Raw genomic sequence first — 26017 nt, 5'->3', positions numbered from 1 at the left:
AAAAATACAGAAAATGCCAGCCGTCATCTTAACCTCTCTATGAGGAGACCAGATTTGTGTGCCCATGGGTAGAATGACCTCAGTTATTTCTATAGAATCATCTAGTGTTAGCACTATCCACGTAGAGCCCTTGGCTGCCCTGCTTGCTGAAATCCCTTAAGGCTTATGGAGCTGTTACTTCCTCTTCCTTGGCAGAGGACAGAGTTGATTTTTTCTCAGCCTGTTACCAACTGTTTTCTACTACCAAACACCCCCTGTTTGCTGTCCCAGTTGTTATTTCTCCTATTATCTGCCTTCTGCTATTTCTTCCCTCTTGGCCTCTTTACTTGTCTGTCTTTTCTAACTTCTATCCTTTCTCTTGTGATTCAGCTACATAGGGTTAAAACAGCCCCATCTTCAACCAAACACATCTTTCCTTTTCTTGTTTTGCATGGGGCTCTCTTAAACACAAATCACAAACTTATCTCAGCTTTTCTGGGGGATCAAACCTGTACTGAAAGCTTCTTTCTTAGTTGCCTAAATTTGTTTTTGTTTTGTTTTGTTTTTGTTTCTGAGTTTGAAGCTATTCTGGATTCTTGGGGGGATAGTATCATCCCTAATGTAAGGTAATCAATGCTATGCTTTGCCACAGGTAGCAAAATATACGCTATGGCTCCCAGTATCACAGATATTGATGGGAATCCTATGGTGAATTAGGCAGTACTTTAGATGCTGGGGATATGGTTACTACAAGGGAAGGTATAGGGCCTGCTGGTACTGAACTTACAGTTTAGTGTGGAAAGAAAAACATATTTAAATACTATCAAGTGTGATGAATGTCCTGAAAGAGGAAGTACAAGGATGTGATGGGAACATACAGTAAGGAGTTTAACTCAGTTTCACATAGCATGCATCTGTTATCTAAGCACCTGCCTCATTACTCATGCATTCTGGCAAGTGAAAGAGTCCTTCAAGATTTATGGTTAAATCAGAAGAAGCTAACACTGTGCAATGCTGACAAACCCACTGATTTGATATGTAATTCCATTCCCATCCCTGAATTGGAATGGTAATATAGGGGGAATGAAGTTGACATGTTTTTGAAATTTTTTTCCAACCCATGCCACTGTGGTCAATTGGGAGAATATATGCATATTCTGAGCTCAAATCTTGGAGCAGATTCTAATATTATCACCCTATTTCATATTTTCTCAAAAGCTCATGATAATTATACACGTGTGTGTCCATGTGTGTATAATTTATTTTTACTGTTTATCAAGAATTATGCTAGGTATGTTAAATTTATCAATCTCAATTAATTTGCCTAAAATATATGTTGGCTATTAGTATTGTTCTTCTTTTTAAAATAAGGAAACTAAAGCTTAGAGATATGAAGTTGCTCATGATTATCCAGCTAATAAAGGAGAGAACAAAGATTTAATTCTGATGTGTCACATCCTAAAGGTATCATTCTGATACCTGGAGGTGAGAATGGAACTGCAAAGCCATCAGAAGATTATACATAAAATGACTTGAGTAGGAGTTTCATCAAAATCCCACACATAAAGTTTTAACCACCTCTTTTCCAAAAATATCTTACATTTTTAAGGATTCTTCTAACTATTTGCTATACTTTTTTTTTCTTGGTGACCTGGTAATCTTCTAAATATTGTATAATGCTAATTTATTTCCCTGAAGATAATTTTTATAATCATTTATAAAGCTTTTTTTTTTTTTGGTAAAGAGAGAGAATTGTGGCAGTTGTATTTGTACACTTGAAAGAACAATTTGATTGATATTTAACCTACAAATTGTTGCTTTCACTAAAACTTAATAAAGGTTTTCCCAAATTGGATTCTTTGGAAAATCAGTCCAATCAGAAGCTTTACAAATAAAAAGAAAGCCCATGATCAAGTGTGGGAAATCACATTTTATTTTCATGAGATTCACAATGTACACTAGCATATTTAAGGCTCCTATTTAAAGGACCTACACTGTAGAAATATATATAATATATAATATAAATATATAATATTATTTTTGTATATACCAGTGTTTCCTAAATCCATTTTTCTCTGTAATTCTTTGTATATGACACACACATTGCCATCTTGAGGAACTAGTGCTCTATGAATTATATTATGAGAGACCCTGAAGACATTAATATACTGAAGGCCCAAGTTATTAGTTAGGGTTATTGTATGACTTTGCTGAATTAAAGTTTTCAGATTACATATTAGGGACCCCAATATATAAAGAGTGCCTGCCCTGCCTGTAAGTGGCAGCCAATTCTTTAGGGGAGAGATAGCAGCTATAGTCATGATGGGACTGGAAAATGGTACCAGGGCTTAGCAGTAACTAGTATCAGCAAGGCTTCTTAGCACCCATTACCCCCACTGGGGGACGGTTTAATTTTAGAGACTTGTGGCAGTAGCAAGCCTGATCTCCTTTGCCTTGGCAGGCAAAGAATAAGGTGATAATTACTAAAGGTTAAAAGTACTTAAAAAGTAAAAATACTTAATAGTGTATACAAAGAAAGCATTTTGGGAGGACTCCTAGAAATCACTGGGTATTATCTGGGGAGTCATAAGAAATACCAGTAGAAATATGAATTATTACTGTTTGAGATACTATTTTTATCTCTGGGCATGTGCGTTTTCATTTGTCGCCTTTAGTTTGGTTCTTTAGTAGAAATATTACATGCTAGTTGTAAAACTAGAATAGAAAAGGAGGCCATATATTAAGAAACTACCTGATTCAGCCCCAGCCCTACCTGATGCATTCAGACTCTTTAAACATGGAGGAGAATATGCTAGAAATAATATACTAGTAAGAATCTGAGTTTCTGTCAGACCCTTCTACCTACCCCTAGTCCAATACCTGCACCCTCTTTTATAGGCAAACACAACCAGGGGTGAATTCAGAATCTGATCAGGAACCATGAGGATGAGGGTTAGAACCCTGGCCTTGCTCAGTGGGTTGAGGATCCGGTGTTACTGTGAGCTGTGGTGCAGGTTGCAGACGCGGCTCGGATCTGGTGTTGCTATGGCTCTGGTGTAGGCCAGCGGCAACAGCTTCAATTAGACCCCTAACCTGGGAACCTCCATATGCCATGGGTGTGACCCTAAAAATACGAGAGAAAAAAAGAAAAAGAATCTGAGATTTCAGGATAGAATAGAGGGAAATATTTGAAAGCTATAGTACAAAATGGGTATTTTTCGCCAGATCAACCACCCTTAAGGGGAAAAGCAATAAGTCATAAAAATTAATGAGCAGTCATTAGATCATACTCCCACTAGCTGGTCCATTGAAATAATCTTTTATTCAATCTCCTCCCTCCAAAGAAAGGGAAGGGAAGATGCTATAAGTTTTGAAATGTCTGATGTGTTTGAATCCTGGACTACCTACTGGTCTCTTAAGCCACCTTTCCTTTGACCAAATCAAAACTAGGACTCTATGACTACAGGACATCAGCAGCACATCACTGCCTGTCAGGTGTCTGTGATTTGGAAAATAAAGCCTTAGTACTGGGCACTGAGCTTCTATCTGGAAAAAGAGCTTCTATCTATTGTCTTTCCTATATTCTATGGGAGTAGGAACATTTCTTTTCCTCCTGGAAGAGGAAACTTCTCTCAAAGATGAAAATGAAAGCTCTGTTCTCCAAGGTTCACTGTATTTCTTAATAACCCCAGCTCTTACAGATGGTCTTTCATTACGGACTCTTCCACCTACCCCTAGTCCCATACCTGCACCCTCTTTTATAGGCAAACACAACCAGGGGTGAATTCAGTCTCCTTCCCCCACAGAAGTGTCTCCCTCACTCTGTCTCCAACTCCCGTGCAGCCATTCTACCTAAAATTACAATCAACAAATGACTTAAGTCATCCGTTTATCTTGGACAAGTTCTTTACACTCCTTTTAATGCTGCTCAGAATTGCATATAATATTTATTGCATACAATATTTAAATATTTCAAATTTTCTAACTTGCATTCAGCTTTTGGCTTGCTATAGAAAACAAACCTTTTCCTTCCACGTATTTTCTATATTATATATTATAATGCAACTTATAAGGGCAGATTTTTCTCTGGATTTTACGTTTAAAATTATTTAGAATTTTTTTGATTCTCCAGAGATTTATCCATATCATGTAATTTACTAGTATTATCACAGATTCAATTATTATAGCTATTCAATAAATGTACAATGAAAAAGGCCTCATTTTATCAATGTTATACCTTTGCAACAAAAATATATATTATTTGTATGATCATCATTGGTTTTAGTTTGGATCTTTGAAATTTGATACTAAGAAAGCTCTTTGCAGGTGTTTGTGATAAAATTACACTTTCCTACTACTGTGAAATATTTTCCTTTGAGATAAATATTTCTTCAATTTGTCCATTATCATCCTAATTTTAAATGTTTGATAGACTAGATACTAAGCCTTTGATCTTTCTTTTTTTTTCCTTCTTTACAAAATAAATTATGTTTCTGCTCATTTTCAAAGAGAGATCTTCAAGATGCTTTCCCTGTGGTACCTGTTTTGGGTAGAAATATCTCTTGGCAAATACCATGCAATTATGTTATCAGCAAAACAGCTTGTCAGTGTTGCAAGTAAACAGACCAATAGCAGAAAATTTGCAAGCTTGGGAAAGATTTACAATTGTGGAGAAATGAGAATTGTGCCCCATTATCCCCTTCAAAACAAACAAGTATGATATTTTTATGGGCCCCAAGAGTGTACAATAGAGTTTTAAAGTTCTCTTTGTGATAATCTTACCCTAAGTGATCAGGAGAAAGGAAAGTAAGCGTCAATCAGAATTTGGAGAAATTCAACAAGTTTTATTAAGCTTAAATAACCTTGAAAAATAAAACAAAGTGGCACTGAAAATGGCTGGAATTAAATATTGAATGTTTTGTTTTAAATGTACAATAAATCAGAACTAACTTTGTATAGGTTAGGAAGACCTGACCAAAATGAAATGGTTTGACTTCTCTAAAAGAGCAACTGAAACGATGAAAATTGAATCAACACTCTTCTGCTTATGAAGAAAGAAGGAACCTATCAATGAGCAACTTCTTCCAACAGGCTCATGTAGAAGACTTGAGTGATATTCCTGTATTAAAGAGATGGCCAGGGAACATGGACAGCATTTTGAGAGACTTGAGTTTCAGAGAATGAGGCTTATTTAGTGGGCATCCTGCTTGTTGAGATGATAGTTTTAGACTCAGTTTGACTCTAATAACTTCTTCCATCAAAAAAAAAAAAAAAAGAAAAGAAATCTAAGAAAAGAAATCTAAACTGAAACCAGAGCAGCCAAGCTAGAGTTTATGAAGGACTATAACTTCATTATCAACCACATCCATCCTGAGCAAGAAGGCTATGTATCACTTGAGCATCCATCTTTAAATCTGGGAAGACTAAGGGGGAGGCCGTTAGTAGCATATCGTTCCTTATTGTCCAGAACTACCAGTAGGTGGACCATTTTTCTATTTAAAAAATTTTTAGTATTCAATGCCATGGAAACGTAGGGGAAAACGAGACCAGGTTAAGATGTCCTTAATTTTGTACCTGGTCCAAAAGCCATTCTCGTTTAGTTCATTTAGATCAGTCTCATCTTAGTCTGTTCCATGTTTTTACTTATCATGACATCTTCATCACCACCAATATTATTATCATGTTCCTAAAATAGTTCTATCAGCAGATTTCTAAATTTATAAACATCATATCATAAGAGTGAGGCAAAATAATATTTCAAAATATGAACTGAAGCCCCTCAGGCCATCAATGATCTTGTTTTGTTCCCTTGATCCTTCCCCAGGGTATGAGAGCAATGAAAATCATTGTCTCAGGAAAGACAGATATAAACAGAAAAGGAGATTACCCGAGAAAAGACTGCGATAGTTCAAGCTGCTATTCCCAAAGAGAAATTAATGCTGAGCAAAATTTTAAGTCCCTGAAATAGATACATTTATAGCTCTCAAAGAGATGAATTCCTTAGGAGAGAGAAATACAAAATGGAAGAAGTAGGTACAGCATCATTGTGGATCCCTGAGAAAGAGGAATCCAGACCCTAATAAACTCCCCAGAAAGCTTACAGCATCTGAGAATGGAAAGGACTTATATTCTCCTTTCCAGTGCGGTTCAGAGGAGACAGCGGGACTCCAGGGAAGAAACAACATCATGTGTATACTAGCAGATAAGCCTAAATCGACTGTAGAGAAAAGGCAGTAGAATAATCCCCATGTCACACTCCGACAGTAGGATTATGTTAACAACAACTACAAACATGCAAAAATTCCACATTCAAAGATCTTACAGTCAAGAGTGTTAGAGCATTTACCTATATGATATAGTTATGCTAATCACATATTGTGAAATTTTTAATAACCTTCTATGTTTCCACATCAATAATTTTAAGAAAACCTTAGTCATCATTAAACAATCAAACAAAAACTCAACATAAGTGATGCTTTCTTATTCCATCATTTATACTTTGCAGTGTCCTATAAAAATGAGCTCTGTAGAAAAGTTGCCCATGATCTTCTGTGCCTTGTAACTTTATATATAGCCCTTTATGGAAATTTCAGGAACTGAAGTCATCCGCAGTACTTTTTACATTCTTTAGGTAGCCAACAAGTACTAGATGGTATAAAATCTTGAGTAATTTATCATAGGTGAATTCTGCTCAACAATTCACCCCACACACATTAAAAACTGTACATCTAGGCACCTCAAAAGAACTAATTAGAAGAAATTCATATGAACACATACAACTTGAAATGAAATGGTGGCAAACTTTAAATGAACAGAGGTTCCTATAGTTTTCTGCATGATCTCCAGGATCAGACAACACAGAGGTGAGGAGTCAAATAGTGTGATCCTATTCAGTTATGGTTCATTTTTTGTGAAGAAAGACAATTGTGAGAAGTACAAACAGTTCCACTGTATAGTAGACCAGTGTGTGGTTGCCAAATTTGTAGTCCAATCCTACTGTTTGAAGCCTTAACTAAACATTAATTCAAAACTTATACCTACTTCCACATTTTCTTCTAATTTCATAGAATTTTTTTTTTTCTTTTCAGGGGCTGCATTCACAGCATATGGAGCTTCCCAGGCTAGGGGTAGAATCAGAGCTGTAGCTGCTGGCGTACACCGCAGCCACAGCAATGTGGGATCTGAGCCATGTCCATGAACTACACCACAGCTCATGGCAACACCAGACCCTTAATCCACTGAGCAAGGCCAGGGATCCAACCTGTATCCTCATGGATGCTAGTCAGATTCATTAACCACTGAGCCATGACAGGAACTCCTAATTTCATGGATTTTTTTAAAACATGGGAACTTGTTCTCAATGGTCACCTGACAAAATATGAGCCATAATTATCAATCACATATTTTTTTTGGATACAACATAGCTACATTTGTGAATAAAATATGAATCAAAATATCTATATAATAGGACACTTAATCTGGTTACTCAACTTTAGTCACATATTTCATTCTTGGAATTACTGAAAATTTCTCTAAGTTTCCTTGTAAAGTTTTAATTTGTTATATAGATCTCTATATCATTTTCACTCTCCCTTTTTCCTTTTCCTTCTCTTGTGCTGTCACTCTGTGTAAGTCTCTCTGTTTCTTTCTAACTCTGTCTTTTTAACCATTCAAACTCCAGCTAGGTACCAGAAAAAACACACTAAGAAGGAAGTTTCAAATTTGTATTTTCTTCCCCAATCCAAAAACATACAAAACATGTATATGAGAGCACTTTTAATTTATGTCACCAAAGAAATGTCATTGAAGTCATTTTTTAATACTAAACTTCTTAGAACAGCAACTTGTAGATCATTCGTATGTATAAATTTGTAACTAAAGTATGTTCTAATAATATTTGATACCAACTTGTGTAAGAATCATCTTTGTACTTTTCTAATATACTGATATCTCAGATGCTTCTGTGAGAAAGGTGCCCCTTTGGGAAGGAGCAAAAGAATCTGAAAATTTATAATGCAGTTCAGATGACCTTTATGTACAATAATATTTGAGAACTGATAAATTTTTCCTCATGTTTTCTTTTAAATGCACACTTTAAAAATAAAGAAATCCTAAAGGTTGAAGATGATATGCTCTTTCAAGCAATCATTTGATACAGGGTATTTTATTAGATTAGATAGTAAGTCTAGAGGGGTCATAGAACATGAAAATATTTGAACCAGAATTTTATTAACCCAATTCCATCTGATTTAAAAGCTTATTTCATTCCAGAATCTTGGGTTCCAAACTAAACTAAACTAAACTATATAGTTCTCGAGGCCTTAGAACTCTTAAACTTTCAGAATCTTTTTAAAAAAAGTTTAAAAAACTTTTCAGAATCTTTTTAAAAATCAGTTTGGATGAAGGTGTTATTGCTGGTACTGTGGAATTTGGACTAAGTGTAGTCTAGAGAAATTATGACTTGATTGAAGTCACAGACCTAATGGTGGACTCAGGGAGCCACAGTGTTTGAATGTGTATTTAGCAGTTCTTTTAAATTTATTTTTTATAGTTAAATAACACAGTCATTCCTCAAGTCTTTATAAATGCTTTATAAATGCTTCACATTCAAAAATTTATGTTCTAGGTCTCATACCACTGTATAATTATGAATTGCTGATCCAAAATGTTATACTACAGTATGTATAAAAAGCACAGAAACTATGTGCAGAGAGAGAAAAGTAGGCAACTAGAGGTCATCTGTATTCCTTACCTTCACTATCACTGTGACAGTAGCAATGCCAGGTGGCATTGTTCCATAAATATCAAAGGCCTCCACTAGAAAAGTGATACTTGCTTCCTGGTCTGGAAATGACTCATAATCCAAACTCCTTAAAAGGGAGAGTTCTCCTGTAAATGGATGTAGTGCAAAAAAGTGCTTGACTTCTGGACTTCTTATCCGATAAGACACATTTGCTCCAAGGTCAACATCTTTGGCCTGTGACAAGTTAAGCAGAAAAACAGTTATATCAGTGCCATTGCCAAAATAAAGAAATACAGGACTGATGGAAGTCATATGTCAGTGCCCAGGACAGCACAAAATTAATGATGATCAAAGGACATGGTTTAGAGAAAAGCATTTATTTAAAGTAATTTACCAGACAGAGGGAAGGGGAAAGAAAGACAGAAACTTAGTTATAGACAGAAACCCATGGGATTTTGTTTCTGTTAATCTTGTTTTTATATCTATTTTGAAAAATTGCTAATTAAAAAAATCATACAACCATAAAGAAATAAATATTTCTATATGTGATTATCTGTTATTTCCTGCTGATTATATAACAGTATTATTGTATGCTTTCCATAAACATAACAGGTTATTAAGGGACTATATGAAACCCAATATAAGTAATAATATGTTTTCAATAAAGATCCTATAAAACATTTCTGGAGATGACTCTATTGTACTTCCCTTTATTTAACTAATATTTACTACAGAGATGCACAAGATAAATAAAGACACAATTCCTACCCTACAGATTACTGTCTCAAAGAAGAAATAGGACACAAATACCAAAAAAGAAGCAAAAAAAGTGGTATGTTAGCTGAAAAAAACAGGTCTTAATGGAAGTCTTACAGATAACTGTTTGATTTAGTAGTCCAGACTGGCAAAGGCAACTCTGGTTAAAGAAGTGGAATGGAGAGAGGATGGAATGGGGAAGGTCAGGGTTTGTGTGACTGTGAATGCAGTAAAGCAAATACCTGTGTGAACTTCGGTCTTGACCCCCACCAAACAACTATCCACATCCCAGCTGGAAAGATATTGTTAAAGCACAGATTTGAAAATGCCATCTTTATACCCCACTTTTTTTTTTCCTTTTCCTTGTTTTCCATTTCATTTTGGGTCAGTTCCTTCATACAGTGAGAAGGACTGATATGTATTTTCCAGCCCTTTAGCCCCTCATTCTCCCCTCTCCTCTAGGAATTTGAGCAGATTCTTACCATTGCCTGGGATATTTTTTCTTGACTTTTGCTTAAATAACACTTATTTGCCCCTTAGTTCACAACTTTTTCCTCCAAGAAGTATTCTCTTTGTTCTTAAGATTATGTTAAGAGCTCCACTTGTGATATTCCAGGCCACTTGCATTGAGGGCTTCTATTTGAATGACCAGTTTACTTGTACATTTGCTATGCCAGACTGAAAACTAGATGAGACCAGGAAGTCTGTCTTATTCATGTTTGAATCCAGAGTCTAGCAAATGATGTGGCATACAGTAAACATTTAAACTATTCTTGTTGAAAAAGTGAATGAATTAATGAACGAATAGATGAAGCGAAGAATAAATGGAGAAATAGTGGTCCTCTCCCTGGTCAGCATTATTAATGTTTATTGATGAAGTAAATATATATTGAGTTGAATTATGGAAGAAACAAATTCTTGAAGTGCATGCTAAGAAAATTCAAGTTGTGGAATTCTGGATTAAGATGGTGGAATAGAAGGACTGGAGCTCAACTTCTCTCCTAAAAACAACAAAATTCACAACTAAAGGCTGAGCAATCTCCACCCAAATGGACTGGAAACCTTAAAAAAGATACCCTACTCCAGAAGACAAAGAGGAGGACACATCAAGAGGTAGGAGGGGCGATTTCGTGATATAAACAACCCCATATCTCCCAGGTGGGAAGCTCCACAGACTGAAAACTAACTGGTTCACAGAAACTCACCTACAGGAGTGAGAGTTCTGAGCCCCACATCAAACCCTCACATGCAGGGATCCGGCACTGGGAGAATGAGCCCCTGGAGCATCTGGCATTGAAGGCCAGTGGGGCTTGTGTGCAGGAGCTCCACATAAGACTGGGGGAAATGGAGACCCCATTCTTAAAAGATGCACACGGACTTTCACGTGCACTGGGTCCCAGGGCAGAGCGAGGTCTCCATAGGAATCTGGGTCAAACCTGACCGCAGTTCTTGGAGAACATCCTGGGAAAACAGGGGTGAATGTGGCTTGTTGTGAGGGGAGGACATTGAAGGCAAAGCTCTCAGGAATATTCAGCAGCTGCCTTTCTCTGGAGGTGGCCATTTTGGGAAAATCTGGCCCCACCTATCAGTCAGTGCTGAGGAGCCCCAGGGCAAACAACAATCCAGGTGAGATCACAGTCCCACCCCTCAGTAAACAGGCTACCTAAAGACCCCTCAGGTACACAGCTGCCTCTAATCCCATCCATGGACTAAGCCCCACTCACCAGAGGGATTAGAATCAGCTTCACCTACCAGTAGGCAGGCATCAGCCCCTCCCATCAGGAAGCCCACAGAGCAAGCCCCCATACAGACTTCAGCCACAAGGGGGACAGATACCAGAAGTAAGAGAGGCTACAACTCTATTATCTGTAAAAAGGTCACCACACCAAAACCCTATAAAAATGAAAACACGGAGAACTATAACTCAGATGAGGGAGAAAGGAAAAACCCCAGAAAATCAGCTAAGGGATGAGGAGATTCTTAGCCTCCAGGAAAAAGACTTTAGACTGTTGATGCTGAAGATGATGCAAGACATTGGAAATAAACTGGAGGCAAAGATGGATAACTTACAGGAAATGCTGAGCAAAGAGATACAAGATATAAAACTTAAACAAGAAGAGATGCAAAATACAATAACAAATAAAAAATTCATTAGAAGCAGCTAACAGCAGAATACAGGAGGCAGAAGAACGAATAAGCAAGGTAGAGGACAGATTAGTGGAAATTATGGATGCAGAACAGAAAAGAGAAAAAAGACTGAAAAGAAATGAAGAGAGTCTCAGAGAACTCTGGGACAACGTTAAATGCACCAACATCCGTATTATAGGGGTGCCAGAAGGAGAAGAGAGAGAGGAGACAGAAAAAATATTCAAAGAGACAATAGCCGAAAACTTCCCTAACATGGGAAAGGAACCACTTACTCAAATCCAGGAAGCACAGCGAGTACCATATAAAATAAACCCAAGGAGGAATATACCAAGACACATTCTAATCAAAGTGACCAAAATTAAAGACAAAGAGAAAATCTTGAAAGCAGCTAGGGAAAAGAAACAAGTAACATACAAGGGAACCCCAATAAGATTATCAGCAGGTTTTTCAGCAGAAACTCTGCAGGCCAGAAGGGAGTGGCATGATATACTTAACATGATGAAAAGAAAAAACCTCCAATCAAGATGACTTTACCCAGCAAGGCTCTCATTCAGATTTGAAGGAGAAAGCGAAACCTTCACAGATAAGCAAAAGTTGAGAGAATTCAGCAACACTAAACCAGCCTTACAACAAATACTAAAGGAACTTCTCTAGACAGAAAAGAAAAGACAGCAACAGGAAACAAAATTACCACAAATGACAAGGCTCACCAGTAAAGGTATATATACAGTAAAGATACGAAATCATCCATGCACAATTATATCACCAAAATCAGAAATCATGAGAAGAAGTGGGTACAAATGCAGGACACTGGAGATGAACTTTCAATTAAGAGAACAACAACTTAAAACAATCTCATATACATATAGACTCTTACATCAAAACTTCAGAATAACTGCAAACCACAAATCTACAATTGATGACACAAACAAGGAATCTCTAGAGAATAAATAAATCTCATAGTAAGTAAGTGCATAATCCACTATGAAGGGAGTCATTTGACATCATTCTTGGAATGCTGAAGTCTCCTTACATCTGATTCTGATTTCCTCTCCATCAAAGAATTTATGATAATTATAATTAAATAATACAACTGTCCAATTAAATAATACAGTTCTACAATTGTATTATTAATAACCATTTCTCTCCATGGTACAATGTAAGGTCTATAATGTCTTGTTTATCACATCACCTAGAATGGTGTAATGCCTAAATTGAAGAATTAATAAGATGTAACAAATTGTGAGGACATATTTATACAGTTAACACTGCTTTTTAACCAATTTATGCATTTTATATTTTACTTATTTTCAGAGGGTGTATTATTTTTGTTATTCTTACCAGTTAAATTATTCTTTTTATTATGCTATATAACATATTTAATGGTAAAAAAAATTCAAGTTGTGGATTACAGGTTGAGAAAGGATTATAGTTTTTTTGTTGTTGTTTTTCCCAAAACATACTTCATTGACCATCTGTGTCAGAGTTAACATGGGAGAGGGGGTATGCTTAAAAATGGAGATTTCTAAACCAATCTAACCTATTAAATCATAATGTCCAGAGTTTGTGATAATATTTTGTTTGAGAATGGAAAAAAGAGGCTTAGCTATGAAGACGCTAATAAAAAGAGACAGACTTTGGGAAGGATGCTGGTTGTGTATGAAAAGTGAAAAGAATTATAAAATAACAGGTAGAAAAATATCCTATTTCTGTGAAATATGGGATAATTCTATACATATGTATAATGTATGTACATGTATATATATGTACACACCCACATACATGTATATATATATGTAAATAGTTATTTGATATTTGTGTGAGCACAAAGATAAATGTAATATACACATAAAAATTAAATACTGAATAACTTTGGAGATACAAGTGGGAGATTATTAAGTTTTTTAAAAAATAGGTTATTATATTATTAATTGTTACAAAAATATTTAGCATTATTTTTGTAAACTAAAAAAAGAAATCTATTTTTGTTCATGGTGTGAGGGTGTGTTCTAGTTTCATAGATTTACATGCAGCTGTCCAGTTTTCCCAGCACCATTTGTTGAAGGGACTGTCTTTTTCCCATTTTATATTCTTGCCTCTTTTCTCAAAGATTAACTGACCATAGGTGTCTGGGTTTATTTCTGGGCTATTTTATTCCATTGGTCTGTATGGCTGTTTTGTACCAGTACCACACTGTCTTGATTATTGTAGCTTTTTAATATTGACTGAAATCTGGGAGAGTTATGCCTCCTGCTTGATTTTTTGTCCTCAGGACTGCTTTGGCAATTCTGGGTATTTTATGGTTCCATATTAATTTTTGAGTTATTTGTTCTAGTTCTGTGAAAAATGTCTTGGGTAAATTGATAGGAATTGCATTAAATCTGTAGCTGGAGATTTCTAGGCCATTTTGGCATAGTTCGCTTTGGCAATATGACCATTTTAACATTAATTCTTCCAGTCCAGGAGCATGGGATCTCTTTCCACTTGAATCCTCTTTAATTTCCTTGATTAATGTTTTGTAGTTCTCAGCATATAAATATTTCACCTCCTTAGTCAAGTTTATTCCTAGGTATTTAAATTTTGGGAGTATAATTTTAAAAAGCAACATTATATTCCTTTTCAAATATTTCATTGTTAGTATATGGAAATGCAAATGACTTCTGAATGTTAATCTTGTATCCTGGCATTTTGCTGAATTTCTTGATCAGTTCATGTAGTTTTTATGTAGATATATGTCATCTACATATACTTCAAAATGGCTTAAAGATTTAAACACAAGACACCATAAAACTTCTAGAAGAGAATATAGGCAAAATATTCTCTGATATCAACTGTACAAATGTTTTCTTAGGTCACTTCCCTAAGGCAAAGGAAATAAAAACAAAAATAAACCAAAGAGACCTCATCAAACTGACAAGCTTTTGCATAGCAGAGGAAACCATTTAAAAAAAAAAAGAAAAGAAAGACAATCTATGGAATGGGAGAAAATAGTTGCAAATAATGCAACCTACAGGGGCTTAATCTCAAAATATACACAACACATACAACTCAACAGCAAAATAAACAAACAACTCAATTGAAAAATACTCAGAAGACCTGAATAGACATTTCTCCAAAGACAGATGGATAGCCAATAGTCAACAGGCAATGAAAAATGCTCAACATCACTAATTATTAGAGAAATTCAATCAAAACTACAATGAGGTACTACTTCACACTGGTCAGAATCACTATCATTAATAAGTCTACAAATAATAAATGCTGGAGAGGGTGTGGAGAAAAGGGAGCCCTCCTAACCTGTTGGTAGGAATGAAATTGGTACAACTACTATGGAAAACAATGTGGAGCTTCCTCAGAAAACTAAATATAGACCTACCATATGATCCAGCAATCCCACTCCTGGGCATATATTCAGACAAAACTTTCATTCAAAAAGATACATGTACCCCTATATTCACTGAGCACTATTCACAATAGCCAAGACATGGAAACAACCTAAATGACCATCCACAGATGAATGGATTAAGAAGACGTGGTATATATACACAATGGCAAAATACTAAGCCATAAAAAGGAACAAAAATAATGCCATTTGCAGCAACATGGATACAACCAGAGATGCTCATATTACATGAAGTAAGTCAGGAAGAGAAAGACAAATACTATATGATATCACTTACATGTGGAATCTAAAATATGGCACAAATGAATCTATCTATAGAACAGAAACAGACTCACAAACATGGAGAGCATATTTGTGGTTGCCAAGGGAGAGGCAGAGGGAGCAGGATGGACTGAGAGTTTGGGGTTAGTAGATGATAACTATTGCATTTAGAACAGACAAATAACTGAGATCCTGCTGTATAGCACAGGGGACTATATCCTATCACTTGTGATAGAACATAGAACATGATAGAAGATACTATAAGAAAAAGAATGTATGTGTATATATATATATATGACTGGGTCACTGCTGTACAGCAGAAATTGACAGAACATTGTAAATCTACCATAATAAAAATTAAATTTATAAAAAAGAGAAATAAAAAAGAAGTCTATTAAGAAGTGTTATTTAATTTCTTATAAAGGCATTTTTCCCCTTAAGTTCTGGTATATCTCTAACATAGGGTCATCAGATAAAATACAATGTGTAATATTTAAGAGAGACATAATAAAAATTTACCCATTGTTTATCTGATATTGAAATTTAACTGTTTTTTTTTTCTTTTTTCTTTTTATGGCCACACCTGTGCCATATAGAGGTTCCCAGGCTAGGGGTTGAATCAGAGCTACAGCTGCAGACCAATGCCACAGCCACAGCAATGTGGGATCCAAGTTGCATCTGCGACCTCTACCACAGCTCATGGCAATGCCAGATCCTTAACCCACTGAGTGAGGCCAGAGACTGAACCTGCATCCTCACAGACACTATGTCAAGTTCTTAACCCTCTGAGCCACTATATGAATGCCTTGTTTATTTATTTATTTATTTACTGTCAACCCTACACCAATGACAAATCTTATAGAATTCATGAAAAAATTGCTTCTTCCACACACCTCTATTTGAAGGAAAGTGGTCCCGGCTGGCAGATTCTCTTCAACGACAACAGTATATGTTGAGTTGGTGAACACAGGGCTATTATCATCAATATCCAGAACCTTGATGGCCAGTGTTAGAGTTGAATGACGAGGGTGCACTGCTCCATCAGTTGCCACAACAACAAGTTCATAGTAGTCCCTGACTTCTCTGTTAAGCTTCACAGCTGTGTAAATGCTCCCATTGGATGTGATTCGAAAAAGATTATTGAAGTTACCCAAACTGTAGTGGACTTGACCATTTATCCCAGCATCAGGGTCGGTTGCCTAAGTAAAATTAATAACAAAGGAAATCACATAGTACCAAATTTTTTTCCTGAGGGAGAAAATTAAAAAGATAAATGACAATGTAGTACAAAAGTCTAGAGCATGAAAAGAAATACACTATAGTTTAATTGATATTCTTCATTCAAAATGAGCATAACATAAATTGATGTCAACAGCAATAAAAATATTATGACATAAAATGTTAAAAATGTTGAATTTTTTTCTGTATTATAATTTCTTTCATAGATTTTGAATTTTAAAATTAAAAAAACACATTTAATTTTTAATTAAACATAACCTAAGTGGGAACTTAAGATACCATAGCTTTTTTAAATTCAAGCACTTTATATATTCACATACACATTTATGCACATACATACACACATATATAAATAAAGCTGCATTTAATTCTCATGATGTTTTTATGAATAAAATTTAAAATATCATTGGTCTCATTTTCTTATTACAAATGATAAAACTGTGGCTTAATGGATTTTAATTATCTTGCTTATGGTTACACAAGAAATAAACATCTCAGTGCCCCAGTCCTTAAGGCAATTCCTCACATATAAAACTACTTTATAAATATATGTGGAATTAATAAATTAATGCATGGAATTGAGATTTAAAAGTAAATACCCCAAAACCCAAATACAAGTACTGTATCTGTAGAAAAAAGGTTCTTCTTTACTATTATAATACAATTTTCAAATAACTGAGAATTGTTGATGCTATAATAAACCCATTGTAACTGAAAATTTTAAGTCATATTAAATCACTTTGCATCAAATGAGTAAATTTGAGTGAATATTCTGATGGAGTGTTACGAGAATTAATATTATCTAAAACTCAATTAATTGGGATATAAATTTTGACAGCTCATTTTCAAATGCTATGCATTTGTGTTAGAGTTCTATGCTGTTGTTCCTTAAAGAAATTGGAATAAATCTTAGAAGCCATAAAATATTATATAATTATGCTCCAAACTGTCACTAAGGAAGGAAAACAAGACACTTGGCTGCATTATGAGCCAGGGACACAGTAATCCCTTAATATCCTTAAAAAATGCCTGGAATGCTATATGATATACTCTGATTCACATATGCAGATGTATAGCCACTTTTACAAGCCCTGGGAAGCATGTGGGGTTGGTTTGTTGAACGCTTGTGCATTGTTTGAAATGATAAAGCCCATGATGTGAAAGTTGTGTGTCTAAATGTGCTCCTTCTGAATGTCATAATGCCAGACATTCCAGCAGGAGGTGTCCCTTTGATTCATCAAAACACAAATGTTCTGGGAGGGTTTTACCTCTTGAGGTTTAAACCTGAGCAAAGATAGAAGAAATGCAGGAGTTCTGAAGAGGACAAAAATACTATTAAAAAGATGAAGTTTCCATAGACATATTTTCTTCTGCTTTTACATTCCATCTAGAATTTGTCTTACAAATTATTGACATTGGTCAAGCTAGTCATCTTACTGGAAAAAAAACAAACAACAATACTGCCACCTTCTCTATAAACAACCAACCAAACCAAAAAAAATATTATGTTTTGTCTTAAATCACTGCTTAAATAGAAAAATATAATCCATTAAGTGGGTCTTGTTTTATTACACAAACACTTAAAATTTCAATGACTTTTTCTGTCTGTGGGGATTCACAGACACAAGATCACAAACTCAATCATTTATATAGTCAGTAATTGAAAGGACTCTTGCTCAAGGTATGTTTTTATTTATCCCCATATTAGAAGACTTATTTTAACAGAATGATTCAATTTAATTAATATAGTTGTGTATGTATATGTTTGTAGGGGGAGGGGATGTTACGTGTGTATTTTTCTATTTCTGTCTAGTTACTTAACTGATAACCCTCTTAGGATGCCTCATGCATATCTATATGAGTTTTCTATTGCTGCTATAATAAATTACCATAAATTTACTCACTTAACACATCACAAATTTATTATTTTATAGCTTTATAAATCAGAAGTTCAACATGGGCCTCATCTGGCTAAAATCAAGGTAAAGGCAGGGCTATGTTCCTTTCTGGAGGTTGTAGGAAATAATTTAATTCCTTTTTCATTTGAATTATGGACAGGATACAGTTCTTTCAGGTTGTATGATTGAGATATCCACTTCCTTTTTACTTGTCATGGAAGGATTATACCAAACTTCTAAAGGCCACCCACATACCTTGGCTCATGGCACACTTCTTTTATTCTCAAAGCTAGGAATGGTGGGTTGAGTCTTTCTCATACTTTTGAATATATACTCCTTCTTTTATCTCATCTTTTTGATCTACTCTTCTACCATCCTCTTCCACTATTAAGGGCTTATATGGGGACAATGGACCCACCTGGAAGGTCCAGGATAAAATTTCCATCTCAAGGTCCTTAACCTTATCCATCTACAAAGTTTCCTGCACTATATAAGGTATCATATTCACCTGTGGGACATATTTGGGGGTCTTAATTCTGTCTACCATAGAATCAGAAGCTAAACATATCCCTAATTGAACTCTTGATTATATCTATGTCAAGTCTTTTTCATCTCCAATTCCTCTATTTTGGTAAATAGTTTTTCCATCAACCCAATATATTACATAAGAAATAAAGGTGTTCCTGAGATCTCCTTATATCCTTTACATTATTAATTATTTATTCAATAATTTCATAAAGGTTCATTTAATACTCACTATGTCTGTTTAATATTCCTAGCTGTGAGATACATTGGGGTATTAGGCAACAAGTTGCAAGGCATTAGAGTATTTACAGAAAAATCCATATTCTATTTATAATACATTGTTTCCACCTATATGCAATATCTCAGTCCTAATCATTTTGGTTCAAGCCACTATCAATTGTGGCTTGGATTACTAGATTACTTCATTATTTTCTTTTAAGTTATTTCTGTTTGGAGAGTTTTCTGTAAAAGATAAATGACATCACTCCATTCAATATCCTTCAATGATTTCCATTGCCTCCAAGAATATTCAGATGTTTAACATAGCCAAGAGGTCCCATATTAAATGCTAATTGTACTATGTTCCAGAATAATGCAAAGCTCTCCAACCTCCAAATTCCCTAAAGCCTCTGTGTAGAGAGGTTTTTTTTTGTTTTGTTTTGCTTTTTAGGGCTGCACCATGGCATAAGGAAGTTCCCAGGCTAGGGGTTGAATGGGAGCTGCCAACTGCCGGCCTATGCCATAGCCATAGCAATGCAGGATCCAAGCCACATCTGTGACCTACACCACAGCTCGCTGGATCCTTAATCCATTGACTGGGGCCAGGGATAGAACACACATCCTCATGGATCCTAGCCAGTTTGTTACAGTGAGTCACAGCAGGAACTTCCTAGAGGGCTTCTACTCTTACTCGCCAGGCTACTAATATCCACTCATCTTTCAAGTGCTAATTTAAACAGTACTTCCTTAAAGCAAAGCAGTCCTCTCTGACTCCTGAAATGCAAATTACACCCTCCTATTATATAAGTCAACAGCTCCATATACTTGTATCTTATATCACTTTTAACAGTTTTTAATTATATATTAGTGTGATTATTTGTAATCAGCACTTGTCTCCCTTTTTACAATGTAAGCCATAAGGAGGTTCTGTTTGTTTGTTTTCAGTGAATACTTAGTACCTTGTATAGTGTCTGGTATATACAAGCCATTTATTAAATACACAAATACATGAATAAATTGCATCTATTAACATCTGTAAGTGAAGGAGTTCCCATTGTGGCACAGTGGAACCGAATCTGACTAGTAACCATGAGGTTGCAGGTTCAATCCCTGACCTCACTCAGTGGGTTGAGGGTCTGGTGTTGCTGCGAACTATGGTGTAGGTCGCAAACGTGTATCAGATCTTGCATTGCTGCGGCTGTGACGTAGGGCGACAGTTGAAGCTCTGATTTGACCACTAGCCTGGGAACCTCCATGTGCCACAAGTGAGGCCCTAAAAAGCAACAAATAAACAAACAAAAAACAAATCTGTAATACTGCTATGTATTAGCTATAGAATTCTTAAATTATATTTTATTCATTATGTATCTATTGTTTGGTTTTATCTTTATCTCTTGAATCATCAGTCTCTACGCTTTTAAGAATCTCAAAACAAACACTGTAGAATTAGAATTTCAATTGAGACTCTGATCATCTTGGTGGAACTTCTGAGTCCAGATCTGTTCTGAAAAATATCATTTTTAAAAAGCACAAGGAAGTATTTTTTTGTGACCTAAAGAAGAGTATGATAATAAGTAAATAACTATGTTTTAAATATTTTGTAGAATGACATAGAGGGACTAAGTCTGTTAAGATGGCAAATGACCTTGATTAAAGAGGGATTGCAATATTAGAGAAGTGCTGACTAGTTTCAATGTCTCCGCTATGCATATATATATATTTTTTTTTTGATATCATTAACTTTGCTATGTTACATGTTCTCTCTAGTTCTCACATCTCAACTACATGTGACGTGGAAAAGCAGTTTTGAATCTTTTTCTACCGTTATACATGTCAGAGATGAAATTTGCAAATGTGGCACAGGTAATCAATTATAACATAAATAAGAGACAATAGCTATTGCATAATTCTCTGCAATCTAGTTGCAAGGCCATTTTTCTTTCCACTGAATAAAATACATAAAAATGTAAGTGAATTGGCATTGTTATAGGTAATTCAAGCTAATAACTAGTATTAGAACAATGCAAATGTAGCACCTACCTAAGTTACAAATGACTTGGAAAAGACTCACATTTAATTATAACAATGCCTTTGCAAACTCTGGGGCTAGAGGATTGTTGAAGGAAATGCTCTGACAAGAGGCTGAGATATAAAAGCAATCTTAATTTCAGAATGAACCACCTACAGTGCTTGCATCATGTATTTCTCAAAGTGCTGCATTCATCATGTTTTTTTTCTGAACTTCCCAATGCACATTAGCTCAGAGAAGTGCTGCATGAAAAGATGTTCTTTTATTTAGGATTGTTGAATGGGATCTCTCTCCCTACCAGGCTTCAACTTGCCAAAATGAAGGACATTTTAGCAATAAAACTGCCCTTTTCTCTGCTCCATCACTCATGCCTGAGCAGTAAATTTAGTAGAAAGAACTAGTTAAACACACAGCCTTCTTTAAAATCAGATGTTTATAAGGATGCCATATGATTTGCTTATTTAGCTATATGAACTCTTTCCCTTTGAATAAGCCCTATAAATTCAATTCAGTTTCTGCCTGAGGCTGTGTGGGTAAGTTTAATTGCAGGTAGCATTATCCAACCCATCTGGCTCACACACTAAACCTCTTTTCTTCTGTTATCAGTTTACCTATTTGCTAGAGTATCATGTCTATCTTGAATTGGTTTGAACCTGGGCAAAGATATATAATGTTAGTTATTGATATTTTGAAACCCCAGGGGTATTTATATCACAGTTTCCAAACAAATATAGTCACAGACTCTTTTTCATTGTTGCTTGTTCAGCAAAATAGTAATATCTTGAGAGACATATAGTTTGGTAAATACTATTGTAATACACTGAAGAATCCTCAATATAAGGCCTCTTTTTAAAAATCCGTCCATGATATTTTCACATGGTATTTCGATTTTATACTTATTCTTGTTATCCATGCCCCATCACTTGAAAATAACTATTTTAAGTTCTTAGAACCAATGGTGCCTACTCTTAACCATGTTGGGATTCTTAAAAGAGTCCACAGTAAAATAATAAATGACAGAGAAAACATAACCAGAAGGATGCATACTTTCAAGAGGTCAAATGAGAGATTGATTTTTGGGTTTGTTTGTTTGTTTGCTTGTTTGTTTTTCTTTGCATGGCTGCACCTGTGGCCTATGGACATTCCTGGGCTAAGGGCTGAATTGGAGCAGCAGCTGAGCTTACATCTCAGCCACGGTAACACCAGATGTAAGCCGCATCTGTGACCTTTGCCACTGCTTGTGGCAATGCCAGAACCTTAAACCACTGAGCAAGGCCAGGGATCAAACCTGCATCTTCACAGACACTATGTCAGGTGCTCAACCTGCTGAGCCACAGTGGGAACTCCTGTTTTTTAATTTTGTTTTGTTTTGTTTTTAATGGCTTAAATTGATAGAAAGGGCCACGGTGGAAGAAATAAACATTGAATTTTAGTCGTGGTTTTGCTAAACTAACTCTAGGTGCTATATTTCATGGAATGTTAGCTAATATTTCTTAGGATGTCTGTATGCTTTCTAAAAGAAAAAGAGAAGGGAGATAGAAAGTGGAAGTCCATGTCCAAATAAATAAATATGATAAATTTGAATATTAAAAGAAATTAAAAGTTTTTCATTAAAGAACTTTTCAAGTGTCATTAATATTTTAATGAGCAAGGCAAAGTCCTCAAGGGGAATAACATATACACCAGATTTTAAAATCTTAAGTAACAGAAATTCTTTCAACATCTTGATTCAACTACAGAAAGAAGTCCAAATTCCTACGCATGAATTAATTCCATTCGACATTTTCAGTATTTTCTTACTATTCACTCTCCTGTATAAACTATCTATTCAAGTCTAATCAATTTTCTAAATTTCCTTAGGACTCAGAATATACTTTTTGACATTCTTCAAGGCTTACCATGATGATTCCTTATTCACCTCTGAAATGCCAATCCTTCATCCATTCTTAAATATCAATCCCAATTCAACCTTTTCTAGGAAAATATCTAGCATCTAGAGATAGATAATTTCATAAATCAGAATTTTACTCTTGTAAATACTTTTTTGCATTATTTGCACCTTTTCTTCAGAACTGTAAGTCCTTTTAAAATAGCAGCATGTCTCATAATTCTTCATTTATTGAATTTTTCAAATATATAGCAGTCTTTATCTTATAGTGGAATAGTTTGTTGAAAGAAAATATCCAAACCCATATTCAAAAGGTGCACTAAAAATACATATTAGATGGGGTATTTTTATCAATAGGGTTTCATAATTTTGTTTAGGTCAGCTTATGCATAAAATGTAAATAATATATTCAAGGTCAAGCACACACAGGCATACATTTTGAATGCCTAGCTTCTGTGGAAGGAAGTGTATTTGATGCTCATGGAATAAAAGAGTAACATTCTATAGGAAAATACTCAAAAAATTAAGGTAATTCAGACATATCTCTAATAGAGACAAAGAAAGTAGAATATTTGTAAAATGCAGGATTATTTGCTTACTTTTCTGTCTCCTAGTTAATTGAGGAACATAAATAAGGTCATGTAAGTTAAGTGATGTAGGCTGGCTAAGCAAGGTAGTTTATTTACTATTATAGATGAGTATGTAGATGTTAGAAAAGATAACCAAACATAAAATCTCTTATTATCAGCAATACTGTCAAGAAGTTTGCATTGATGTTTAATATCTAACCAAGGAGCTCAGTGTGTGATGCTATAATGAAACCATTTATCTTCCTAGAAATCAATTAAAAGTTAATTAAAATTGTTAATAAGAAAAATCACACATCTCTTCTCCCCTTGTACTACATCAAAGCAATAAACAGTAATAGCTGCAACTTTATAATCATTTATCCATGGTTAACACATTTTGTAATATACACCTTACTATGGGGCCTGATTTGCAGCTACTTATTTGTGAATGTGTGTTACTGATAGTCTGTAGTCAAATAAAGACCTCACTGGACGAAACTTTGAATATTTGCTAGGAAAACTTGGGAAACCTTGATCACTGAAATCAGAATATTACAGACAACTAAATAATTACTTAATAGTGATGGTAGATCATGTACAAGGGCATTTATTGGTTATTCCTTGAGCACCATTTTATAGCACATCATTGGAAAAGCAAGCAGGGAAATAGACTTCTTAAACATTATATTCACCCTTTTCTCCTCTCATTATCTTCTTAGAAAATGTTTTACTATACATGCTTTCCCATCAATAAAAATGGAAGCCTGGAGTTCCCGTCGTGGTGCAGTGGAATTGAATCTGACTAGGATCCATGAGGTTGCGGGTTCAATCTCTGCCCATGCTCAGTGGGTTAAGAATCCCATGTTGCTGTGAGCTGTGGTGTAGGTCGCAGAAAGACAAATACCATATGATATCATTTACATGTGGAATCTAAAATATGGCACAAACGAACCTATCTAAAGAACAGAAACAGACTCACAGACATAGAGAACAGATTTGTGGTTGCCAAGGGGGAGGGAGAGGAAGTGGGATGGACTGGGAGTTCGTAGATGTAAACTACTACATTTAAAATGGATAAGTACTGAGATTAGGAAAGTATATCCAATCACGTGTGATAGAACATGATGAAAGATAATATAAGAAAAAGAACGTATATATTTATGACTGGTTCACTTTGTTGTACATCAGAAATTGACAGAACACTGTAAATCAGCTATACTTTAATAAAAAAATTAAAAAAAAAAAAAAAGCTAAGCATGCCCAAATGGGTAGAATATACTGGGACTAGACCTTAAAGGAGAGTCTGATATCTGCACTCCTTCCACTGAGAAGTTTTTAGGTAGATTACTTATGCATTTTTTTCAATGATTAATGGCAATTTAAAATATGTTTTCTACTCATACTCATGCAGATTAGTTATATAGATATAAAATAATTTCCATTTATTCTCCCCAAAAATCATATCTATGCAAAGACTTTGAGGACAAAGAGAGATTATAGCTATTAGAAAGGTGTGAACTGCCGTGTAGCACCTAATTAGCCCAGTGTGAAGCTGAGAGGGAGCTTAGCTCTAGTTTTTGCTTGTCCTTCACAGCAATTTTTGAGGCTGTGCCCTCCTTTCTCACTTTGAAGGGAGAATCATAAAAGTCGTTGAGCAGGGAGGTCAGCAGAAGTTGGCCAGTGCATCCTTAATGACATTACTAATGGAAATATATTTTAAAAATTATCTACCAACTTTGAAAAGGCATAACATAGTTGTTACCTTTATTTCTTTAAAGAAGCTGAGCTATTTCAAGGGCTGTGATTATCAGTGTAAAAGGGAAGAAGCAATTTAGTAACTCACGATGTTGGTGAATGCTTCCTCTCTCGGCAACTATTCATTATTGAACAATGGCAAATAGACTTACTAGCTAGAAGGTAACACGTGTACTTGAGCAAAAATCACTAAAACTACAATAAGAGTAAATTGTTTTTATCAAATATTGGAACTCTCAAATATTTAATCCCTAGGCATCTAGAAAACCCATATATAAACTAAGGAACCCTTAAAGGCTTAACCTCCTGGTTAAAAGCCCAGCTCTTTCCAATACTGACTCTATGGTCATTCATTTTATTTGACATCTATAAAATGATGATGACAGTATTTATCTCACAATCTATGAGAACTGAACACATTTAGCACCATGCTTAGACCATATTGTCATCAATTAAAAATTAGCTATGTTTATTGTTATTAAAGTTTCCAAAGTCTACCCAGAAACTATTTTTAAAAAGCTGAATTCTATCCTAAAGTTCCTAAAAATATTTTTTGAAGAACAAATAATTCTACTTTTATTTGGTTTATTTATACATTTCATTTT

At 35.1% G+C, this 26017-nt stretch overlaps 1 protein-coding gene across 7 annotated transcripts in view; it reads right to left on the bottom strand.

The window, feature by feature from the left end:
- The window catches only part of PCDH15 (protocadherin related 15), a 734454-nt gene that overhangs the window by 167284 nt on the left and 541153 nt on the right, over positions 1–26017 (bottom strand). For all 7 annotated transcript variants that reach the window (XM_047760762.1, XM_047760764.1, XM_047760769.1 and 4 more), the window contains 2 exons: positions 16184–16489; positions 8732–8956 (listed from right to left, as the gene is read on the bottom strand). In XM_047760762.1, coding sequence (XP_047616718.1) covers positions 8732–8956; positions 16184–16489 — 531 coding nt within the window. The remainder of the gene's footprint in view (positions 1–8731; positions 8957–16183; positions 16490–26017) is intronic.

The sequence above is a fragment of the Phacochoerus africanus genome, chromosome 15, assembly GCF_016906955.1.
Source record: "Phacochoerus africanus isolate WHEZ1 chromosome 15, ROS_Pafr_v1, whole genome shotgun sequence".
Classification (NCBI taxonomy): Eukaryota; Metazoa; Chordata; class Mammalia; order Artiodactyla; family Suidae; genus Phacochoerus; species Phacochoerus africanus.
This window is presented reverse-complemented; position numbering and strand designations above follow the sequence as displayed.